At 40.4% G+C, this 21,688-nt stretch overlaps 2 protein-coding genes across 8 annotated transcripts in view; one reads left to right on the top strand and one right to left on the bottom strand.

Moving 5' to 3' along the window:
- Window positions 1-19,511, top strand: part of FBXL2 (F-box and leucine rich repeat protein 2) — a 144,514-nt gene extending 125,003 nt beyond the window's left edge. For 3 of the 6 annotated variants that reach the window (XM_082726128.1, XM_082726127.1, XM_082726126.1), the window contains 2 exons: window positions 16,329-16,541; window positions 17,187-19,511. In XM_082726128.1, coding sequence (XP_082582254.1) covers window positions 16,329-16,541; window positions 17,187-17,294 — 321 coding nt within the window. In that variant the 3' untranslated portion in view covers window positions 17,295-19,511. The other 3 variants (XM_082726123.1, XM_082726122.1, XM_082726124.1) reach the window with 3 other exon arrangements.
- UBP1 (upstream binding protein 1) overlaps window positions 18,159-21,688 on the bottom strand; it is a 58,773-nt gene continuing 55,243 nt past the window's right edge. The window contains exon 16 of one of the 2 annotated variants that reach the window (XM_082726035.1): window positions 18,159-21,214. In XM_082726035.1, the coding sequence (XP_082582161.1) occupies window positions 21,177-21,214 (38 nt within the window). In that variant the 3' untranslated portion in view covers window positions 18,159-21,176. The remainder of the gene's footprint in view (window positions 21,215-21,688) is intronic. The other variant, XM_082726036.1, reaches the window with a different exon arrangement.

The raw sequence follows: 21,688 nt of genomic DNA, 5'->3' as shown, positions 1-21,688 counted from the left end.
CTACATTGTTGGTGGGAATGCAAGCTAGTGTAGCCACTCTGGAAAACAGGAGATTCCTCAAAAAATTGAAAATAGAGATACCCTACGACCCAGCAATTGTGCTACTGGGTATTTACCCCAAAGATACAAATGTAGTGATCTGAGGGGACATGTGCACCCAGATGTTTATAGCAGCAATGTCCACAATAGCCAAACTATGGAAAGAATCTAGATGTCCATCAATTGGTGAGTGGATAAAGATGTGGTATATGTACACACACACACACACACACACACACACGGTGGAATATTATGTAGCCATCAAAAAAGTGAAATCTTGCCATTTGCAACGACATGGTTGGGAGTAGAAGCTATTATGCTAAGCAAAATAAGTCAATCAGAGAAAGATAGTTATCATATGGTCTCACTGATATGAGGAATTTGAGAAACAACAGAGGATCATATGGGAAGGGAGGGGGAAATGAAAAAAGACAAAACCAGAGAGGAAGACAAACCATAAGAGACTCTTAATCTCAGGAAAGAAACTAAGGGTTGATAGAGTGGAAGGGGGTGGGAGGAATGGGGTGGCTGTGTGATGGACATTGGGGAGGGTATTGCCATGGTGAGTGCTGTGAATTGTGTAAGACTGATGAATCACAGACCTGTACCCCTGAAACAAATAATACATTATATGTTAATTTAAAAATGAAAATTTTTAAAAAGGGAGATAAAGTTTTCATATTTAACTCAACCTATAAAATATTGATGCCAGTACGTGGTGATAAGTTATGGTTGCATAATATAATACCTAGAGCAACCACTAAGAAGTCTACAAAAGAAAGACACTCAAATACAATAGATAAATAAAAATGGAAAAATAGGTAAATCAAAATGGAAATCTACAAAAAATGTTTCAGAGACTCATGGGCAGGCAGAGAAATGAAGATCTGAAAGAATAGGGGCTAGAGGGTCAGACTTAAGCCCAAGCATATCATTAAATATAAATGATTTTTTTTTACAGATTTTATTTATTTATTTGAGAGTGATATAGAGCACAAGTAGGCAGAGCAGCAGGCAGACGGACCGGGAGAAGCAGACTCTCCACTGAGCAGAGAGCTAGGTGTGGCACTTGATCCCAGGACTCCAGGATCATGACCAGGTGCCCCAATATAAATGGTCTTAATTAACATACCAATTAAAAGGCAGATACTGCCCGAATGGATAAAATAACATGATCCAAGTATAAGCTGTAAGAAATTTACTTCAAATGTGATACTATAGGTTGGCTAAAGTAAAAGAAAAAGATATAAAAAAGAAACTTTTTTTTTTTTAAGATTTTATCTATTTGAGAGAGTGTATGCAAGAGAGCACAAGCAGTGGGGAGAGACAAAGGGAGAGGGAGAAGCAGACTCCCCACTGGGCAGGGAGTCTGTGGGGCTTGATTTCAGAACCCCAGCATCATGACCCAGGCCAAAGGCAAACTCTTAACTGACTGAGCCACTGGTGCTCCCAAAAGAAACTTTATAAACAAAAGAAAGCAGGAATGGTTATATTATTACTAGATTCAGGAAACTTCAGAGCAAGGAGAATTACCAGGGAGAGAGAAGGTTATAACATAGAGATAAAAGAGTCAATCCACCAAGATGATGGGGTTCCGGGGTGGCTCAGTCATTTAAGCATCTGCCTTTGGCTCAGGTCATGATCTCAGGGTCCTGGGATCGAGCCCTGAGTCAGGCTCCCTTGCTCACCCTGGAGTCTACTTCTCCCTCTTTCTTTATCCCTAACCCCCACCATGCTCTCTCTTTCTCTCCTTCTCAAACAGATAAAATCTTAAAAAAAAAAAAAAAAAAGATAATGCCATTTTTAATGTATATACATCAAACAACAGAGTTGCAAATTATGTGAAGCAAAAACTGATAGAAACAGAAGATCACAATTATAGTTGGACACATCAGTATTCTTCTCTCAACAGGTGATAGAACAACCAGACAGAAACTCAGCAACTATAGAGAACTTAATACCGTTAAGGGAATGCAAACTGTCACAGCCACTCTGGAAAACAGCAGCCTAAGCACAATTTTTTAAAAGTTCAACTAAATGAAAATTAAAATAGAACATATCAAAATATGTTGGATGCATTAAAGCAGTGCTAAAAGGGAGATGTATGACATTAAATGATTACACTGAAAATAAAGAAAGTGTTGGGGTGTCTTTTTGCTCAGTTGGTAAAGCACATGACTCTTGATCTCAGGGTTGTGAGTTCAAACTTATACTAGCACCCACACTGGGTGTAGAGATTACTTGAGATAAATAAGTAAACTTGAAGACAAATAAGGAAAGTCTTGATAATCTTAAACTCCCACCCAGATGAAACCAGAAAAAGAAGAACAAAATAAATCCAAAATAAAGAAAAGAAAGAATGTACTAAAAATAATAATAGAAATCAATGAAAGTAAAAAATGAAGAACAATAGAAAAAACCAGCAAAACAAAAGCTTGTTCTTTGAAACAGACCTCTAGCAAGACTGATGAAGAAATGATACATTACCAGTAATGAGAATGAAACAGGGGTGCTATGGTCTAAATGTTTGTGTCCCCCCAAAATTCATATGTTGAATCCTACCCCCCAACAGGATGGTCTTAGGATCTTGGGGAGGCGACCAGGTTCAGAACTTCCTCATGAATGGGTTAAATGCTCTTATAAAAGAGGCTCCAGATGGATCCTTCCCTGCATCCACCCCTGGAGGAGTGTACAGCGAGAAGGCATTGGCTGCAAACCAGGAAGGGGGCCGTCTCCAGCCATCACATCACATCTGCCTGCACCATGATCTGGGACTTCCAGCCTCCAAACCGTGAGAGAGAAATTTCTGTGGTTTATAAGCCAGCCTCTCTGTAGCATTTTGTTACAGCAGCAGGAACAGACTGAGACCTGCACATCAGAAGCCGTGAAGATATTAAAGGATGATAAGGGAATACTAGGAACACCTCCACGTAAATCCATTTGACCACTTCCAGCACATTTAAAAGCACAGACCAGCACAGCTCATTCATTATAAAACATCATTTGAATAGCTTTTTAGTACTAAAGTAATTGATTTATAATTTTTAAACTGCCAAAACAGAAATCTCCAGATGGTTTCACTGAAGAGTTCTATCAAACACTGAAGCCAACTACACAATTTCTTCCAGAAAATAGGTGACAGAGTACTTCACAACTCATATGAGGCCAATAATAACCTGATATAAAACCTAGGTAATAATAGTACCAAGAGACAAAACTACAGACAGTATCCCTCATAAATATAGAAGCAAATGCCCTTAAAATATTAGCAAATAGAATTCAGCAATATATAAAAATAATTATACACCCTGACCAAGCAGGGTTTATTCCAGGGACACAAGTCTAGTTTAATATTTGAAAATGAATCAGTGTAATCCACCATGTTAACAGGCTACAGAAGTAAAATTAATGATCATATCAATTAAAGCAAAAAAAATTGATAAAATTCAAAAGAAAAAGTTCAAGGTATTTTTTTAAGTGCCAAGAATACAAGAGAAAAATCCCCTATCTCATTTAAAACCCCCAGTTACCCTATTTCCCCACCTGCCCCCTCAGGGATAATCTCTGTGACCAATGTCTGTTCCTTCTAGAGAAATTCTATGTGAGATTGAGAGATTTTCTCCCCGCCACCCGCCCTTCTCCCAGCAAAAGACAACTGCTGTTTTGCCTTTAAAGGCAGTTGTACTCCCTGCTGTGCATATTTGCCGCCTCCCCCACCACCACTTCTGCCTTCTCTGGAATGCTAGTATAAACACTTCCAGAATGTGGCTCTCCTAATTAGTCTGTAGATAGACAATGCCTAACAGTGTCCAACTTGTTTTTCTGAAGTATCCTTTCCTCCTAACACACCTGCCATAAACAGATGAGGAAATAAAAACAGCCTTAAATCCATAGGATACCAGGGGTAGGCAAAATAATGCAGGAGAGGGGAAAGGCTTATTAAGGCTAGCCTGAGCTTATTTTAATGGGCAAGTTTCAACTTCTTTGAGTCTTGATTTCCTCATCTGTAAAATGGCAATCATAATACCTACTCTGTAGGGAGGCTGTGAAGCATAAATGAGATAATATATAAACAATGAGTGGCAGATGGCTTTGACTATTGACTCTTTATTAGCATAAACTAAAAGTCCCTCTGCTCTGTGAACCATACTGGCAGATTTTCCTAGGAACTCACGGAACACGTCAAGCTTGTTTGACATGTTTGCCCCTCTGATTATCCTTAAATTAAATCAGTTTTTAAATTATATAAATACTTACCTATGCCAATATAGAAGCTTTTCAATTAATATGAAAGCATCTGTCTCCTTGGTCCCAGATGCAACTGTTAACGTTTTGATTCCTCAATTTCCCTGTTTTAAAACAATAAAGTTGGTACTCTGACACCATCTCCATCATCTTCCTCTAATCTGCATGGTTATATGTGTGTATATTCATATATGTGTGTATGTAAGTAATATCGATACATATACACTTTGTTTCTGGTTATACTTTATTGTGAATAATTAACTTCTATTTTTTAAAAAATTTAATTAGATTTTCTTTCCAAATTCTGGTTTGTTTTTTTAGGAATTTATTTATTGATTTTAGAAAGAGAAGGGCAGAGGGTGTGGGAGAGAGTCCCAGTTAGAGTCCACACTGAACACGGAGCCCGACATGGGCTAGATCTCATGACCCTGGACACCCAACCGACTGCACCACCCAGCTGCCCCTCAAATTCTGTTTCTTGATTTAAACAACGTCCTGGCTTTATCCACAAACAATTCCAAAGCTAAAAACAAATGAATAGCAGTAATTGATTACATAAGTACTATTTCATGTAGAATCATATGTTGTGATTGGATTCATGAGAAGAAACATTTCCCATGTTGCTCAAAGAGAAATCATTCAAGCTCCAAGGTCTGACAGAATTTCTTTTTCCTTCTAGGTTCCCTTCCCTCTAATTTGTACTCAGCTGCTTATTTCTTGTATCCACTATCAGGCTTTCTTGATTTTTTTTTTCCACTTTGCAGAAATACCTCACACCCGTATACTTGTCTTCTCCACCAGAACTCATCAGGTCCAAAATTGGCAGGCATTTCCTTGCCTCAAAGATTGTAGTAGTCTATTTGCTCAACTACATCCACATTTACATTCTGAATAATCTGGCAGTCAGGGTGACTTATCTTTTTTTTTTTCCTTTTTTAAAAATAATAAATTGATTAATTTTTCAGTAATCTCTACACCCAATGTGGGGCTCAAATTCATGATCCTAAGATCACAAGTCATATGCTTTTCCGACTGAGCCAGCCAGGCACTCCAGGGTGGTTTATCTTTCAGTTTTAATTTTTTACTGAAGTAAAATATACATGCAGAAAAGAGCACTTATTATAGGTGTATATATCAGTGCATTTGCATAAGCTAAATGATGAAGAATCTGCCTTACCAGACTCCAAACAACCCTTTTCTGCTGCTCCTTTCGGGTCACTGAAACATCCCCCACCACCACCATCACCAAGGGGAGTGACTTCCAACTCTAACCCTAGATTTGTTTTGCCCTTGTTTTGTACTTTATTATCTATAAACTATGAGTGAGGGGTACCTGGGAGGCTCAGTCAGTTAAGCTTCTGTCTTCAGGTCATGACCCTGGGGTTCTGGGATTGAGCCCTGTATTGGGTTCCCTGCTAAGTGGAGAGTCTGCTTCTCCCTCTGCCTCTCTACTGCTTGTGCTCTTCTCTCACTCTTTCTCTCAAATAAAATTTAAAAAAAATAATAAACTATGAATGGAATTATGTGTCCTCTTTGGTGTCTGTCTTCACTATTATATTTGTGAAGTTTATCCATATTCCTACATATAAATGAACATTGTTCATTCTCATTGCTGTATGGAATGGGCACAGTATGATTTAGTTATCCTTTCTACTACTGATTATTTGTGTAGTTTCCAGTTTGAGGGTATTAAAGCCAATATTATTCTGACTTGTGGTGAACACATGTATGCATTCCAGTCAGGAATATACAAATCACGCTGCAATGTAGGAGAGTTCCAGTTGCTCCACATCCTCACCAGTAACATCTTTTTCATTTTAGCCATTCTGGTGGGTATGTAATAATACATGATGGTCTCTTTGAAAAACAAACATCTCATTCTCCTTAAAACTCTTCCCGATGACCTTAGGATCAAAATAAAATTCCTTTACGTGGCCTGCACAACTGTGATCTGGTCTCCACCTCTGCAAGTCCATCTGCATCTTCCTTTCTTCCCATGCACAGTACTTGTCACTCTCCACGTGCTACCTGGGGTGCTACACACAACACACTCTTCACACTCTTTCTCCTTCTTGGCTCCTCATCCTTCAGACGTCAATTTTAGTGGTCATTTCCTCAGGTCACATTCCACTGCTCTGTGCTCTGAGAGCACTTACCTTAACTTCAGCCTAATAGTTATGTCTTTCAAGACCTCAGTTCCACCAGTGTGTTTTTACTCACCCACCATGGCAACATAGGGCCTGGCACAGAGTTAGAACTCCTATATTTGAAGGAACAAACGAATAATGGGACTTTGATGTACTACTTTTTGCCTCTGAACTTTTATGGTGGGGTGAATGTTGCATTATATATGCATTTGGATAAAATGTCAGATCTGAAACTATTGATATGGAGAACTTTAATTACAGAAATGCCATTTGGGGGGCACCTGGGTGGCTCAGTCAGTTGGGCATCCAGCTCTTGGTTTTGGCTTGGGTCATGATCTCAGGGTCCTGGGGTCGAGCCCTACATCAGGCCCTGTGCTCAGCATGGAGTCTGCTTGGCAGTCTTTCCTCTCTCTGCCCCTCCCCCTGCTCATGTGCATGCACTCTCTCTAAAATAAATAACTAAATCTTTAAAAAAGAATTGCTATTTGGCTATACAATGTTCATCTGAATTTATTACATTCTGTAGCCTTTACTATTTATACCCAAGAGAAACCAGTAATGTCAGATCACAGTGTCCAAGGTCTACTTAATTATAACCATCAAGAGTGTTCAGTAAGTCTCTGTGTCATGGCTGTTTGCACAATTTTCTAAATGACATGGACATCAGACTCATTGCACTGGCCTCCTCAAGTGGAGGAGGCTATGAAATTGCACTGAATGGAGTAAACTGAAATTTCCCCTGCAATCTTTTTTTTTTAACTTTTAAAATGGTCCTTAATAGGGACACCTGGGTGGCTCAGTGGGTTATAAAGCCTCTGCCTTTGGCTCAGGTCATGATCCCAGGGTCCTGGGATCGAGCCCTGCATCAGGCTCTCTGCTCAGCGGGGAGCCTGCTTCCTCCTCTCTCTCTGCCTGCCTCTCTGCCTCCTTGTGATTTCTGTCAAATAAATAAATAAATCTTTAAAATAAAATAAATGGTCTTTAATAATAAATGAGTGAATTAATAGCAATTTAATAAAAATGAGCTAGCAGCTTACTTGTTGCCATGGTAAGAGTGAGCTTCAATTCTATTCCTTAATCACCAGAATAATAGCAAATCCACAGCGTAAGTGGTCTCAGTCCACACTGTAATCTAATACCAGCAGGTTGCTTTTCTTCAGCACCCTGCTACCTACCTGTCTCTAACTGACAGTAAGCACTACCTATTATTCTTTTGTTCATTATTGAATTGGATTCTTAGAGCCCCCCTGCCCCGGAGTGTGGGGATTCCTGCTTTGGCATACCCCCTAGGATTCCACAGAAAAGCCGTCCATCTGAAAGCAGGTGGTTGATCTGCTCAGTTTCTGTTAAGACCCATTAACTTTGCCTTGATGGGCACTTATGTGCATTTACTCCTTTATTCCCAAGGCTCATTGGCACTAAAGTTTGAATTTTCCAGAATTACTGCTACTCAGAGAGAGTCCTGGGTACCACCAGCTCTGATTCCTTTTTGTTCAATGGAGATATACTTGATAAAATATTATATTAGTTTCAGGTTTACAACATAACAATTTGATATTTGTATATATGGTGATTGATCAGCATGAATGAGTTTAGTTGACATCTGTCTCCCTATTTATAAAATATTTTTCTTAGGTTAAGAACTTTTCAGATTTCCTCTCATTATATCCCTGTAACTTATTCAGTGATTGGAAATCTGTTTATTTTGACTCCCTTTACCCTTTTCATCCACTTACCACCCCCCACCTCTGACAGCCACCAATCTTTTCCTTTTTTATGTTTCAAATTTTATTCAGATTCCAGTTAGTTAGCATACAGTGTAATATTAGTTTCAGGATGTATTCTATGAGATAGGTTATTTGCTTGTTTTTTTTAAAATTCCACATATAAGGGACATTATATGGTATTTTTCTCTACTTGACTTATTTCACTTAATGCCCTCATGGTCCAGCCATGTTGTCACAAATGGCAAGATTTCATTCTTTTTTATGGCTGAATAATATTCCTGTGTGTGTGTGTGTGTGTGTGTGTGTGTGTGTGTGTGTGAGATGTTCATTACCCATTCATCCATTGGTAGATACTTAGGTTGTTTCCATGCCTTGGCTGTTGTAAATAATGCAGCAGTGAACATGGGAGTACAGCTGTTTTCGAATTCGTGTTTTTATTTTCTTCAGATAAATATCTATAAGTGGAAGTGCTGGATCATATAGAGTTCTGTTTTTAATTTTTGAGGAACCTCCGTATTGTTTTCCATAGTGGCTGCACCAATTCACATTCCCATCAGTGGTGCACAAGGGTTCCCTTTTCTTCATGTCTTTGACATTTATCACTTCTTATCTTTTTGATAAGAAGCCATTCTGACAGGTGTGAGATGATGTCTCATTGTGGTTTTGATTTGCATTTCCCTGGTGATTAGCATTGTTGAGCATCTTTCCATGTGTCTGTTGGCCATCTGTATGTCATATTTGGTAAAATGTCTTTTCAGGACATTTGACCACTTTTTTTTTTTTTTTTTGGCTACTAGGTTATATGTGTTATTTCTATATTTTGGATATTAGCCCTGTATCAGATACATGTTTTGCAAATATTTTCTCCCATTTTTGCCTTTCCATTTGGTTAATGGTTTCCATTGCTGTGCAGTACCTTTTAGTTTGATGTAGTCCCACTTTATTTTTACTGTTGCCTTTGCTTTTAGTATTCTTTCAAAAAAAAAAATCATTACCAAGATCAGTGTCAAGGAGCGTATTGCCTGTTTTTTTCTAGGATTTTTATGGTTTTAGGTCTTACATTAAAGGATTTTTTTTTTTTAAGATCTTATTTATTTATTTGACAGACAGAGATTACAAGTGAGCAGAGAGAGAGGAGGAAGCAGGCTCCCTGCTGAGCAGAGAGCCCGATGTGGGGCTCGATCCCAGGACGCTGGGATCATGACCTGAGCCGAAGGCAGAGGCTTTAACCCACTAAGCCATCCAGGCGCCCCTAGGTCTTACATTAAGTCTTTAATTTGAGTTGATTTTTGTATATACTATAAAATAGGAGTCCACTTTCATTCTTTTTCATGTGGCTATCGTTTTCCCAGCACTATTTATTGGAGTGTCCTTTTGCCACTGTATATTCTTGACTCCTTTGTCATAAATTAATTGATTAATTATGGGTGGGCTTATTTGGGAGCTCTTTATTCTGTGCCATTGATTTGTGTGTCTGTTTTTAATGCCAATACTGTACATTTTTATTACAATAGCATTATTCGTAATATAGCTTCAAACCAGGGAGTATAATGGCCTTCAGATTTATTCTTCTTTCTCAAGATTGCTTTGGCTAATAAGGGTTTTTAGGGTTCTGTATACATTTTAGGATTGTTCTATATTTTCTTTGGTAGGCAGCAAAACAAAGTTTATTGAGCCATAGTTATTGAACGATAGTACAAAGCTCCCCCAAAGGGAGGGGACCCAAGAGGGTTGCCCAGGATTGTTCTATATTTCTATGAAAAATGCAGCTGAAATTTTGATAAAAATTGCTTGAATCTGTAGATTGCTTTGAGTAGTATGGACATTCTAACAATTTGAATTTTGATCTATGAACACAAAGTCTCTTTTCATTTGTTTCTGTCATCTTAAGTGCATCAATGTCTTATGGTTTTCAGAGTGTAGGTTTTTTCCATCTCCTTGTTAAAGTTATTTCTAGATCTTTTATTCTTTTTGATACAACTGTAAGAGAGATTGTTTTTCTTTAATTTCTTTCTTCCTTTTTCTTTCTAGACAGAGTGAGCAAATGTGAGTGGGGGCGGGGGAGAGGGAGAGGGAGTGAGAGGATTTGAAGCAGACGTGGGGCTCAATCTAATGACCTTGAGACCATGACCTCAGCTGAAATGAAGAGTCAGATGCTTAACCGACTGAGCCACCCAGGTGCACCTTAATTTGTCTTTCTTTTTTCTTTTCTTTTTTTTTTTTTTTAAATTTGACAGAGATCACAAGCAGGCAGAGAGGCAGGCAGAGAGAGAGGAGGAAGCAGGCTCCCCGCTGAGCAGAGAGCCTGATACGGAGCTCCTATCCCAGGACCCTGGGATCATGACCTGAGCTGAAGGCAGAGGTTTTAACCCACTGAGCCACCCAGGCGCCCCTTAATTTGTCTTTCTGATAGCTCATTATTAGCATATAGCAATGAAGCCAGTTTCTATATGTTAACTTTGTATCCTTTACTGAATTTGTTTATTGGTTGTAACGGTTTTGTGGTGGATTCTTTAGGGTTTTCTGTATATAATATCACATCATCTGCAAATACTGACTGTTTTACTTCTTCCTAATTTGGATGTCTTTATTTCTTTTTCTTGCCTAATTCCTCTGGCTAGGATTTTTAATACCATGTTGAATAAAGATGGCAAGAGTGGGCATCCTTATTTCTCACCTTAAAGGAGAATCTTGCAGCTTTTCACCATTAAGTATGATGTTAGCCTATGAGCTTGTCATATACAGTCTTTATTATGTTGAGGTATGTCCTTTCTTTACCCATTTTTAAAATCACAAATGGATGTTGATTTTGTCACATTCTATTACATCATCTATTTAGGTGATTATATGATTTCTATTCTTCATTTTGCTTATGCTGTATCATATTGATTGTTTTGAAAATGTTGAAACATCTTTGCATCCCTAAAATAAAAATTCCACTTGATTGCGGTGTAGAATTCTTTTAATGTACTGTTGAGTTCAGTTTGGTAATATTTTGTTGAGAGTTATTGCTTGTGTTTATCAGATGTTGGTTTGTAATTTTCTGTTTTGTAGTGTCTTTGTCTAGTTTTAGTATCAGGATAATGTTTACCTTGCAAAATGAGTTTGGAAATGTTCCCTCCTCTTTTTTGGAAGACTTTGAAAATGATTGGTATTAATTTTTCAAATATCTGGTACAATTCACAAATGAAGCCATCTGGTCCTGGACTTCTCTTTGTTGGGAGGTTTCTGATTGCTGATTCAATCTCCTTACTAGTAATCAGTATGTTCAGATTTTTTATTTCTTCATTACTGCTTTGGTTGGCCTTTGTTTTTAGTCGCTTACCAGTTTCTTCTAGGTTGTCCAATTTGTTGGCGTATAATTGTTCTTAATAGTCTCTTATGATCTGTTGTATTTCTATGATATCAGTTATAATTTTTCTTCTTTCATTTCTGATTTTATTTGAGTCATCTTGTTTTTCTTGGTGAGTTTAACTAAATATTTGTCAGTTTTGCTTATCTTTTAATAAACCAGCTCTTAGTTTCATTGATCTTTTCAGTTGTCTTTTTTTTTTTCCCAGTGTTCCAAGATTCATTGTTTATATACCATACCCAGTGCTCCCATGCAATATGTGTCCTCCATAATACCTACCACCGGGCTCACCCAACCCTCTACTCCCCTCCCCTCCAAAACCCTTAGTTTGTTTCTCAGAGTCCACAGTCTCTCATGGTTTGTCACCCCCTCCAATTTCCCCCAACTTACTTCTCCTCTTTTATTCCCAATGTCCACTGTGTTATTCCCTATGCTCCACAAGTAAGTGAAACCATATAGTAATAAACTCTCTGCTTGACTTAATTCACTCAGCATAATCTCCTCCAGTCCTGTCTTTTTAGTCTCTTTTATTCACATCCTCTCTAATCTTTATTTCCTCCCTTCTACTAATTTTGGGCTTTGTCATCTTTCCATAGTTCCTTAAGGTGTGAAGTTAGGTCATTTGACTTTTCTCATTCCTTGAGGTAGGACTTTATTGCTATGAACTATTGCCTTAGAAATGCTTTTGCTGCATCCCATAAATTTTGATTTTTACATTTCTATTTTCATTTGTCTCAAGACATTTTTTACATTTTTCTTTTGATTTCTTCTTTGACTCATTTGTTGGTGGTTCAGTAACATGTTAAATATCCACATATTTGTGAATTTTCCACATTTCTTCTTGTAATTATTTCTACTTTTATATTATTGTGGTTGGAAAAGTACTTGATAATGATTTTAATCTTAAACATATTAAGATTTCTTATGTGTTCTAACATATGATCTGGTCTGGAGAATGTTCCATGTACACTTGAGAAGAATGTGTATTCTGCTTTTAGATAGAGTGTTCTGTGTATATCTATTGAGTCCATCTGTTCCATCATATTGTGTACAGCTTGTGTTTTCTTACTGATATTGTCTGGATGATCTACTGTTGATATAAGTGGGTATTAAAGTCCTCTAATTACTGGATTGCTATTACTTTAGGTCTGTTGATATATGCTTTATATATTTTAGGTTGATCCTATGTTGGGTGCATAAATATTTACCAATATTTATGCTCTCGTTGGATCGACCCCTTACATCATTATGTAATGTCCTTTGTTATTATAGTGTTTTAAAGTTTATTTTGTCTGATGTAATTATGGCTACCTCCAACTTTTGGGGGGGGTTTATTTGCATGGACTATCTTTCTTCATCCCTTCACTTTCAATCTGTGTATGTCCTTGCAACTGAAGTGAGTCTCTTAAAGGCAGCATATAAATGTATAAATCGGTCTTTTTTTTTTTTTTTAATTCATTCAGGCACTCTATGTCTTTTGTTTTGGGGGGGGCTTGTTTTGTTTTGTTTTAGATTTTATTAATTTGAGGGACACCTGGGAGGCTCAGCTGTTAAGCGGCTGCCTTCAGCCCAGGTCATGCATGATCCCAGGGTCTTAGATCAAGCCCTGCATCAGGCTTACTGCTCACCAGGAAACCAGCATCTTCTCCCACTCCCCATGCTTGTGTTCCCTCTCTCCCTGTCTCTTTCAAATAAAATCTTTAAAAAAATTTTTGAGAGAGAGATAGCAACAGAGATCTTGAGAGAGCCCAAGTAAAGAGAAGAAGAAGCACCCTCCCCACTGAGCAGGGAGCCTGCTACAGGGCTTGATCCCAGGACCCTGAGATCATGACCTGAGCCAAAAGCAGATGCTTAACTGACTGAGCCAGCCACATGCCCCAATTCTTTGTCTTTTGTTTGGAGAATCTGGCTCATTTACATATAAAGTAATTATTGATAGCTATGTACTTATTACCATTATGTTAATTGTTTTCAGGCTGTTTTGTAGTTCCTTTCTGTTCCTTTGTTCTCTTCCTTTGTGGTTTAATGACTTATAGTAGTACACTTAATTTCTTTTATCTTTTGTGTATCTACTATAGATTTTTACTTTGGGGTTACCAGGAGGCTTACATATAACAACTTATATTTGTATCAGTCTATTTTATAACAGCTTAAATCTGAATACGTTCTAAAATTCTGTGTGTTTACTCTCCCTCTGTCCTCCATTTTGTTTTTGATGTTACATTTTGCATCTTTTCATCTTGTGTATCACTTGTTTGTAGTTTGGGTTTTGTTGTTGTTTTTGGTTTTATTTTACTACTTTTGTCTTTTAGCCTTAATAATAGCTCTATAAATGATTCACCCGTTACATCTTTCCTATATATTTACCTTTGCCAGTGAGATTTATACTTTCACATTTTATTTAGTGCCCTGTATTTTCATCTCAACAAAGTCCCTTTAATATTTTTTGTAAAGCTGGTTTAGTAAGGTAATTAACTCCTTTAGCTTTAACTTGTCTGAAAAACTCTTACTCCAATTCTGAATGATAACTGTTAAGAGTATTCTTGACTGAAAGTGTTTTTTTCTTTCAGTACTTTGAATGTGTCATGCCACTGCCTTCTGTCCCTGTGGTTTCTGCAAAAAAAAAAATCTGATTGTACATAACAAGTTTTTCTTTTCCTGATTTCAAGATTCTCTTTAACTTTTGACATTTTATTTTTTTTTTAATTTTGTTTATTTATTTGACAGACAGAGATCACAAGTAGGCAGAGAGGCAGGCAGAGAGAGAGAGGAAGAACCAGGCTCCCTGCTGAACAGAGAGCCCGATGTGGGGCTCGATCCCAGGACCCTGGGATCATGACCTGAGCTGAGGGCAGAGGCTTTAACTCACTGAGCTACCCAGGTGCCCCAACTTTTGACATTTTAATTGTAATTTACCTTGGTGTGCATCTCTTGGGGTTCATATTTATAGAACTCTCTCTAGACTTCCTGGATCTGGATTCTGTTCTTCCCCCCAGGTTAGCTTTCAGCCATTATTTTTTGAAATAATTTTTCTGTTGCTTTCTCTCTCTTCTCCTTTTGAGAGCCCCATGATATGAATGTTAGTCCACTTCATGTTGTCCCTTAGACAGAAAGAAAGTCTTCACTTTCTTTCCTCTATTATAGCTGTAGAATTAGGGTGCTTATAGGAGGGGAATTCAACATCCTCTCAGAACTAGGTGATCAAGGAGCATCCCTGAGTGGCAGGCCCCAAAGACTGGGGCACCAGAAGTAAAAATGGGACACAAGATGCCTATAAAATCTCCCCTCCAAGACATCCTGGGGACCCCCAGAGGTCTCCAGTAAGTCTCACCAGCCCTTAAGATGTGTTTAATCTGAAGCCTGCCCCTTAGGCTGCAGTTATGATGATAAGCTATTTTTTTTTAAAGGTTTATTTATCTATCAGAAAGGAACAGAGAAAGTACAGGCAGGAGGAGCAGTAGCAGAGGGGAAGCAGACTCCCCACTGAGCAGGGAGCCCAATGTGGAACTCAATCCCAGGATCCTGGGATCCTGACCTGAACGAAGACAGACACTTAAGCGACTAGGCCATCCAAGTGTCCATGGTAATAAGCTATTAGTCCTCTTTTACAGACTGAATTCCTGGGCCTGTTGACTCTTGCTGTGCCCTGGGGATACTGGCCATTTCAGAACTATTTCTCTGTTGCTTACAGTCCTGTGAGGCCCACCAGCATAAGCCCCATTGGCCCCCAGAGCCAGGAGATGCAAAGGTGTCCTCTAGCAACAGCTGCAAAAACCAAGGTATCAGATGTAAAACCAGGGCATAGGACACTTGTAAAAGTTCCTTCCTGAGAGAGAATGGTGTTCTCAAGTACAGCAGAGGGAGAGGGAGAAACTGGCACCCACTAGCTGGGGAGTGACTGAGGAGAGTGTAGAGATGGTGCCTACTAAGAAAGAAAAGTAGAAAAAGGATAAAAAAAAAAGCCTAGAGGGTTTTTTGTTTTGTTTTTAAGCATCCACCAGTTGGAGCAAGATAGAGGGGGTGCACAAAGATGGGTGCCCACCAGTCCCTATACCCCAGCATGCCCCCAAATGTGTCAGATCAGGTGCCTGACCCTCAGGCCAGTGTCTAAAACCCTCCCATACGAAGTCCAGACACCTCTGAATGGGCCACGTCCAGGTTGGGCCCTGAGGTGGGTGAGTCCACATGTGTGAGCCCCTTAAGAGCTGTTGCTGGGATTGCTAGTCTCATGGGTCTCAGGGATGTAAGCCTGTTGGTTTCCAAAGCTAGCTATTTTAGGGGCTTGCCTTTCAGGTACAGATCTTAAGAGCTGGGTTGCCCAACATGGGGTTCAAGCCCTTGGCTCCTCAGGGACAAACTCCAGGTTTTGAGTTCCCTTCCAGCTGGGAGTCTCTGCATTGGGAGTGGGACTTATGGCAAGATTGTGTCCCAGCTTCTCCTACCCTGTGACCTGGACCTTCTCTCATTCACTCAATGTGTAGGAGTCACTCAATTTTTAGGGTTTGTTTTTGTTTTTTTCAGAGTAGGTGGTCCTTTATGTAGATGAGAATTAGGGAGTTTATGAAAGGTGAGTTCAGGATCCTTTCACATTGTCCTCTTCAAATGTATCATCACCTGCAATTTGATTTCCATCTTTACATAATTGGAAAGATGAGAACAGCCACCAAGAGCTGCAGCAAACCCATGGCCACAGGACCCCAAGATTTTGTGTTTAATCCTCCGGTGATAAGTGGCTACCGTAGGGTGCTGCTCAGCCCAGGCCCGGAGCCTTGGAAAGAGCAGGTCTCTCAGATATCCACGCGTGTCTCCTTGTTCTAGAGTCTGTCCCACTGTGAGCTCATCACAGATGATGGGATCCTGCACCTGAGCAACAGCACCTGCGGTCACGAGAGGCTGCGGGTACTGGAACTGGACAATTGCCTCCTCATCACTGACGTGGCCCTGGAGCACCTGGAGAACTGCCGCGGCCTGGAGCGCCTCGAGTTGTATGACTGCCAGCAGGTTACCCGCGCAGGCATCAAGAGGATGCGGGTAAGGCAGGGCTGGCACACTTCCTAAGCAAACAAGAGTATGGCAAGACTCCCATCTTCCACATTTTATCCTAAGCTTATAGTGATGTTTTAGAAGTGTCTTCTTGTTCAAAATTTCCTTATTAGATCTCACTCTGGCCAATTCAACTTCCAGAATGGGTGCAGGACAGAGGTTGTAGAGTCTGGTGATGAGACCCTTGTAGGGAGAGAGACTTATAGTCATTACCAGCAGGAAGGAGACCATGGTCTTGGTTAACTTCCAGAGAACAGGGCTTAGATAGAACATGGCTTTTCTTGCCCCCCATAGTTCACATAGTTTTCTTGAATACACTTTATGTTGAGCAGCTTTGCATTTACCTCACAGAACTGCCCCAGGTGCTAACGGCTGCAAGGATCCCGCTCAGTGTCCATACAGGACCAGTGACTGCCCCCAGGGCAGATATTCGGGTCTCCTCACTTTAGGAGGATACATATATAAACAGGAATAGCTCCAGCCTACATGAGAAACTGTATTTGAACTATCTGCCTGAGAATCAAGGAGGGTCAGTTCTACAAGTAAGGCAAACTGCAGGCTTGTCTAGGATAGTGCTTGTAATCCTCAAATACACACATGACTACTCCATATCGGTCTGCTTTCTGCTTCCAGGCTCAGCTCCCTCATGTCAAAGTCCATGCCTACTTTGCTCCTGTCACCCCACCGACAGCAGTGGGAGGAAGTGGACAGCGACTGTGCAGGTGCTGTGTCATTCTCTGACAGCGACTGCCTGAGTCCAAGGCACGATGAGGTGTCCCTTCTTCCAGAGAAGACCCGGGTCTTCCTGCTCCACCTTCATCCAGATCTCTTGGTTCTCCATTGGGAAAGACATTTACAGGTAAAAGACTTCAGTAGGGACTGCAGTAACTCTGGTGATAGTTTTCACCTTCATTCTGCTACAATACAATCGAATGAAAGCCTTGTGTCTGCCAGCACATGGCAAGAGTGGTCTCAGCACAGCCTGGACCACAAAGGGGACCTGGATCTCTTAAGAGGTGGGTGCCTTCTTAGGTACCAACATCCTGCCGTTGGCTTTGTCAGCGCTCCTTAGACCATCAGTGTTAGCACAAACCGAGCAGAAAGACTAAGCTGTTGATTTTCTACCTGATACTGAAGCCAGTGGCCTACTTTAATTCACAGTGATTTCATTTGGATTAGCAGGACTTTTCCACTTTGAAGATGAAATAGTAACTTTCTCAAAGTGACCTGTACTGCAAATTCGTGATGCCTGAGAGTTTTATACGTAGAGACTTAAGTGGGAGGCAAGTTAGGTTGCCATGAGACACCAAAGAAATGAGGACTCTGAACTGGGTGGAGCAGGGCCTTCACCTTTCTGTTTCTGTCAACTTGTCATACACTCTTTCGGGGACCAAAAGCTAGACAAAAACAACCGAGTCCGTGTTGCCTGACTGGAAGTAAGCTGTGGCAGGTGCTACCACAGAGTGCATTTTTGTTCTAGGAGAAAAGCTAATCGTGTCATCTCTCACAAAATTTGGGGGACCTTAAAGAAATAGAATTAAGGCTTAAGTTATCTATAATATATATAATCAATTAAAAATAATGAATGGATGCATGTAGAATGGGTGTGATTTTTTCCAAGTTTATTTTAAAATCTTAGAAATCAAGTTACACCAGAACTATTCAAAAATTGTACACACTTAAAACTCAGCTCAGTAAAGTGTTGGCACCTTTTAGACTCATAATATAAAAATGAATAAACCATTGCAAAGCTTAAATCAGAGGGTTTTATTGCTATAATCTTCATGGCAGACAAATCTGAGCAAAACCATTTTCCAAATCCAGACCTCCCTAATATCTAAAATCAGGTAAGCTCTAGTTTCCATTCTGTGCTGTCCACATATGTGATATTTACGAAGATCAGGAACTCATCGCCATTCTCACATCGTGAACTTCAGACTTCCTAGCAGCCGTTCCCCACCACGAAGAGCACAGAGCTTACAGCTCATGGGAGGCTGGAGTGGAACAGCGAACCCAACACAGCACTTGCCCGTGACCAGCGGTGCCTCCAACAGATGGACCATTTAGGAGCATTTAGGGTACAGCGGAAGAGAAGGGAGGTGCATACACGACCCCTTAAGTTAACAAGATTATCAGAATAAGCGTTCAAGCCCTGATGACCTCACCACCTGGCGAGATCCTCTAGTTTTTCCTGGTCTAGAATGTGCGCGTATATACCACAGCAGTTATTTTAATATACATTTACACCACTATGTGTGGGGGCATGACTGATGCAAGAAGCTATTTAAATAGCATAAAACACAGACTTGTGTCAGTAAATTATAGTCTCTGTTTTTAAAAATTTCTATGACCAGGGCTTTCTATACGGTCTCTTTTGAGCCAGGACACAACCTATCAGAGTTACTGGACTCATTCCTCAATGACCTATGACCTCATTAGAAGACAAGAGCAGCTCAGGTGAGGCTTCTCAGATGAAAAAATCAGGTTTGCTTCCTCTGTAGGTGTGGAACAGTGAGTGGAATAATTTGTCCTCAGTTGCATCATCTTTGAGAAAACAAACCAGAGAGAACACAACACATAGGCCTTGCCTCTTAGACAACAGGTGGGCTTGGGGGTGCTCAAAACACATGCATGGAACGAACCCCCTCAGATTCCAGGACTTGAGGGGACACCGTTAGGACGTGTGATTTTAAATGAGACACGCATTTGCAAAACAATCGGAAAACATTTATTATACTGAAATGTATACATCCTACTATTAAAAAAACAAAGTAGCAAATCTGCTGGTGCCATAATTTAACCTGCTTCACTGGGACAGACTAATGGTCAATGCTGCTTGGTATAATTTCAAGTTCAATGAGCTTTTAAGTGTAACCCCACTTCTAAAACCTGATGAGGAATTCAAAATAGCACACAGCATTAAATGACATTTATTTCCGTGTATCTTTGAGACTCAAAGAAATGCTAAACAGACAAGCAAAAACAAATATGCTCACTTCTTTCAAGTGATTGGTACAGAAAACGTGTTCATATGGAAGCAAAGGGAGATGACAGAAAGGATGGTTCCTCTGCTTTTAGGTTCTATAGAAGTTATAGATATTTTCAAACTGAAGATGAAAATATTTAGAGACTGGGCTTCTCTGTATCCAATAACCCTTTAAGAATTAAACACAAAAGGTCAAAGCTTTTACCCACTGAAGTAGTTTGTCTTCTGGGGGATTTCAAAGCCTAAATTACTCATTCCTATTTCTGCCTGAACAAAGGTTAAGATTCAAATAAACACATTCAGAACCAAAACAGCTGGGTAACTGGTCAGAGCTGCTATAGTTAAAGGGAAACCAAAGTCCGCTACACCACATGTGGGCCTCACAGATGCTTGCTGGTGTGCATGGGGAAGGCTTCGGGCAGAGCGAAGCAAGAAAGGAAAATTGCAAAAGCAGTGGACTCCCTTTAAGAAGTGTACTGGCAGACAAGCATTTGGTTTTGTGGAATAGGCACCCTTTTTTATAGAAAAAGAAGTTATTATGTGGTGTATAAGAAAGCCTCTTAAATAATCACCAAAATATTTACCCATGATTGTACTAAAGCTCGTCGTATTTCAGAAGTGTGGGCGTTATTTTTATGGTACAATTTAGTGTTTCATTTATGACATCTCATTTGCCACAAATAATTTCAACTTGTTGATAATGAAGACCCCTTAACAGCAAGTCAGAAACGGCCATACATTTCCCCCTACCTAGGTCACCTGTTTCCATTGTCTGGGACAGGGCTTTAAAAACATTCAGGAACAGGGTGGGGTGGGGTGGGGAGGGGAGGGACAGAGAAAGGGAGGAATACCACACGAGTTTAAAAGGCAAGGGACTTCAAAAATGAAAACCAGAAACAAAACTCTAAAAATGGAAGCAGAAGCAAAAGGTTTTCAATAAATCTGTGACAAAGCAAAAACACAAAAGTCTTTGTACCTATTAGGATTTACACTGATCCTCTCACCAAGGTACTCTTGATAATGCAGTTTGCTCCAAGCCCGCCTTCCTGGCTCGGATCTTTCCCCATCTGGCACGAGCCCGTCACACACACCCTTAGACATGATTTCTTCCGAGAAGGTGCCAAGCCTCTTACCTGACCCCTGATCGCGGTCTCGGCACATCGCATCTGCAGACAGATTCCGTGCTGGCTCCACAACAGCACTGTCCCCCACCCCTGCTCTGGGTCAGCATAAGGTTCAGGCAATAAAAGCCAAACTGGCACAGAAAGGTAAATGCCCACAGTACGTTTTTACATTCATTTCCAAACCGCATACAGTGTAAAAAGACAGCAAAGGCTGCTTCTAGGAACTGTATCTACTGGCCTCTGCCAGAGAAGCAGGCAGCCCCGCTGGCACGTGGCCCCAGAGCCGCACGCGTGCTGTCCCGACGTGCTCACTCTCACGAGGATGCTTGGCTATGGCAGTGACAGTGAGGAGATTCGCCTCTCATACAGCTCATTAGAAAGGTCATCTTGTGTTTTCAATATGAAACATTTCATACGGTAAAATCCAATCCCAAGACTTCTTGGATTCAGTCTTCACACACTTTTAAGCGTGACTTTATTTGGTACTGAATATAGTTCAGACTAAGTACAACATCACTTCAAAACTATGTGGATACCATCACCGTTCTCAGCTGCAGGAAAAGGAAAGAAATGTGACACACAGTTCTTTTCGGTGGGCTTAGGAAAATCAAGGCCATTAAACTGCAAACTCCCAGAAAGCTATAGCTTCCCTTCCCAATTCAAATTACCTTGAAGTAAGTCTAGAGAGAGAGCATCTGCACAATCCCTGTTGGGGTATTTGACTTTCTGGTGTGGGGCCCATGTGCCCATGAGCAGCAGTACCCCTGCTGCCTGTCTGCTCTGGGGCGGGGGGGATTGAGACAAGCGCCAGCATGGTGTGAGTGAGGAGGTGGGAGTTGGGAGTGGTGCAGACTCCTGGGCAGGCCCCAGGCCAGCCAACACCGCAGGACACACGCACACTGGGTGCTTCCATCCACCTTTCCTGGAAATGAAGTTTTTACCTCCTCAGAGGCAGATCTGAGACATTCTGAAAAAATCACTACTTTTATCTGGTGGCCTAGTGTTTCTCAGGAAATGGCTGGAAG

Source organism: Mustela nivalis, assembly GCF_964662115.1.
Source record: "Mustela nivalis genome assembly, chromosome: 1".
NCBI lineage: Eukaryota > Metazoa > Chordata > Mammalia > Carnivora > Mustelidae > Mustela > Mustela nivalis.
Note: the sequence above shows the minus strand (reverse complement) of the source record. Positions and strands in the feature narration are given on the sequence as shown.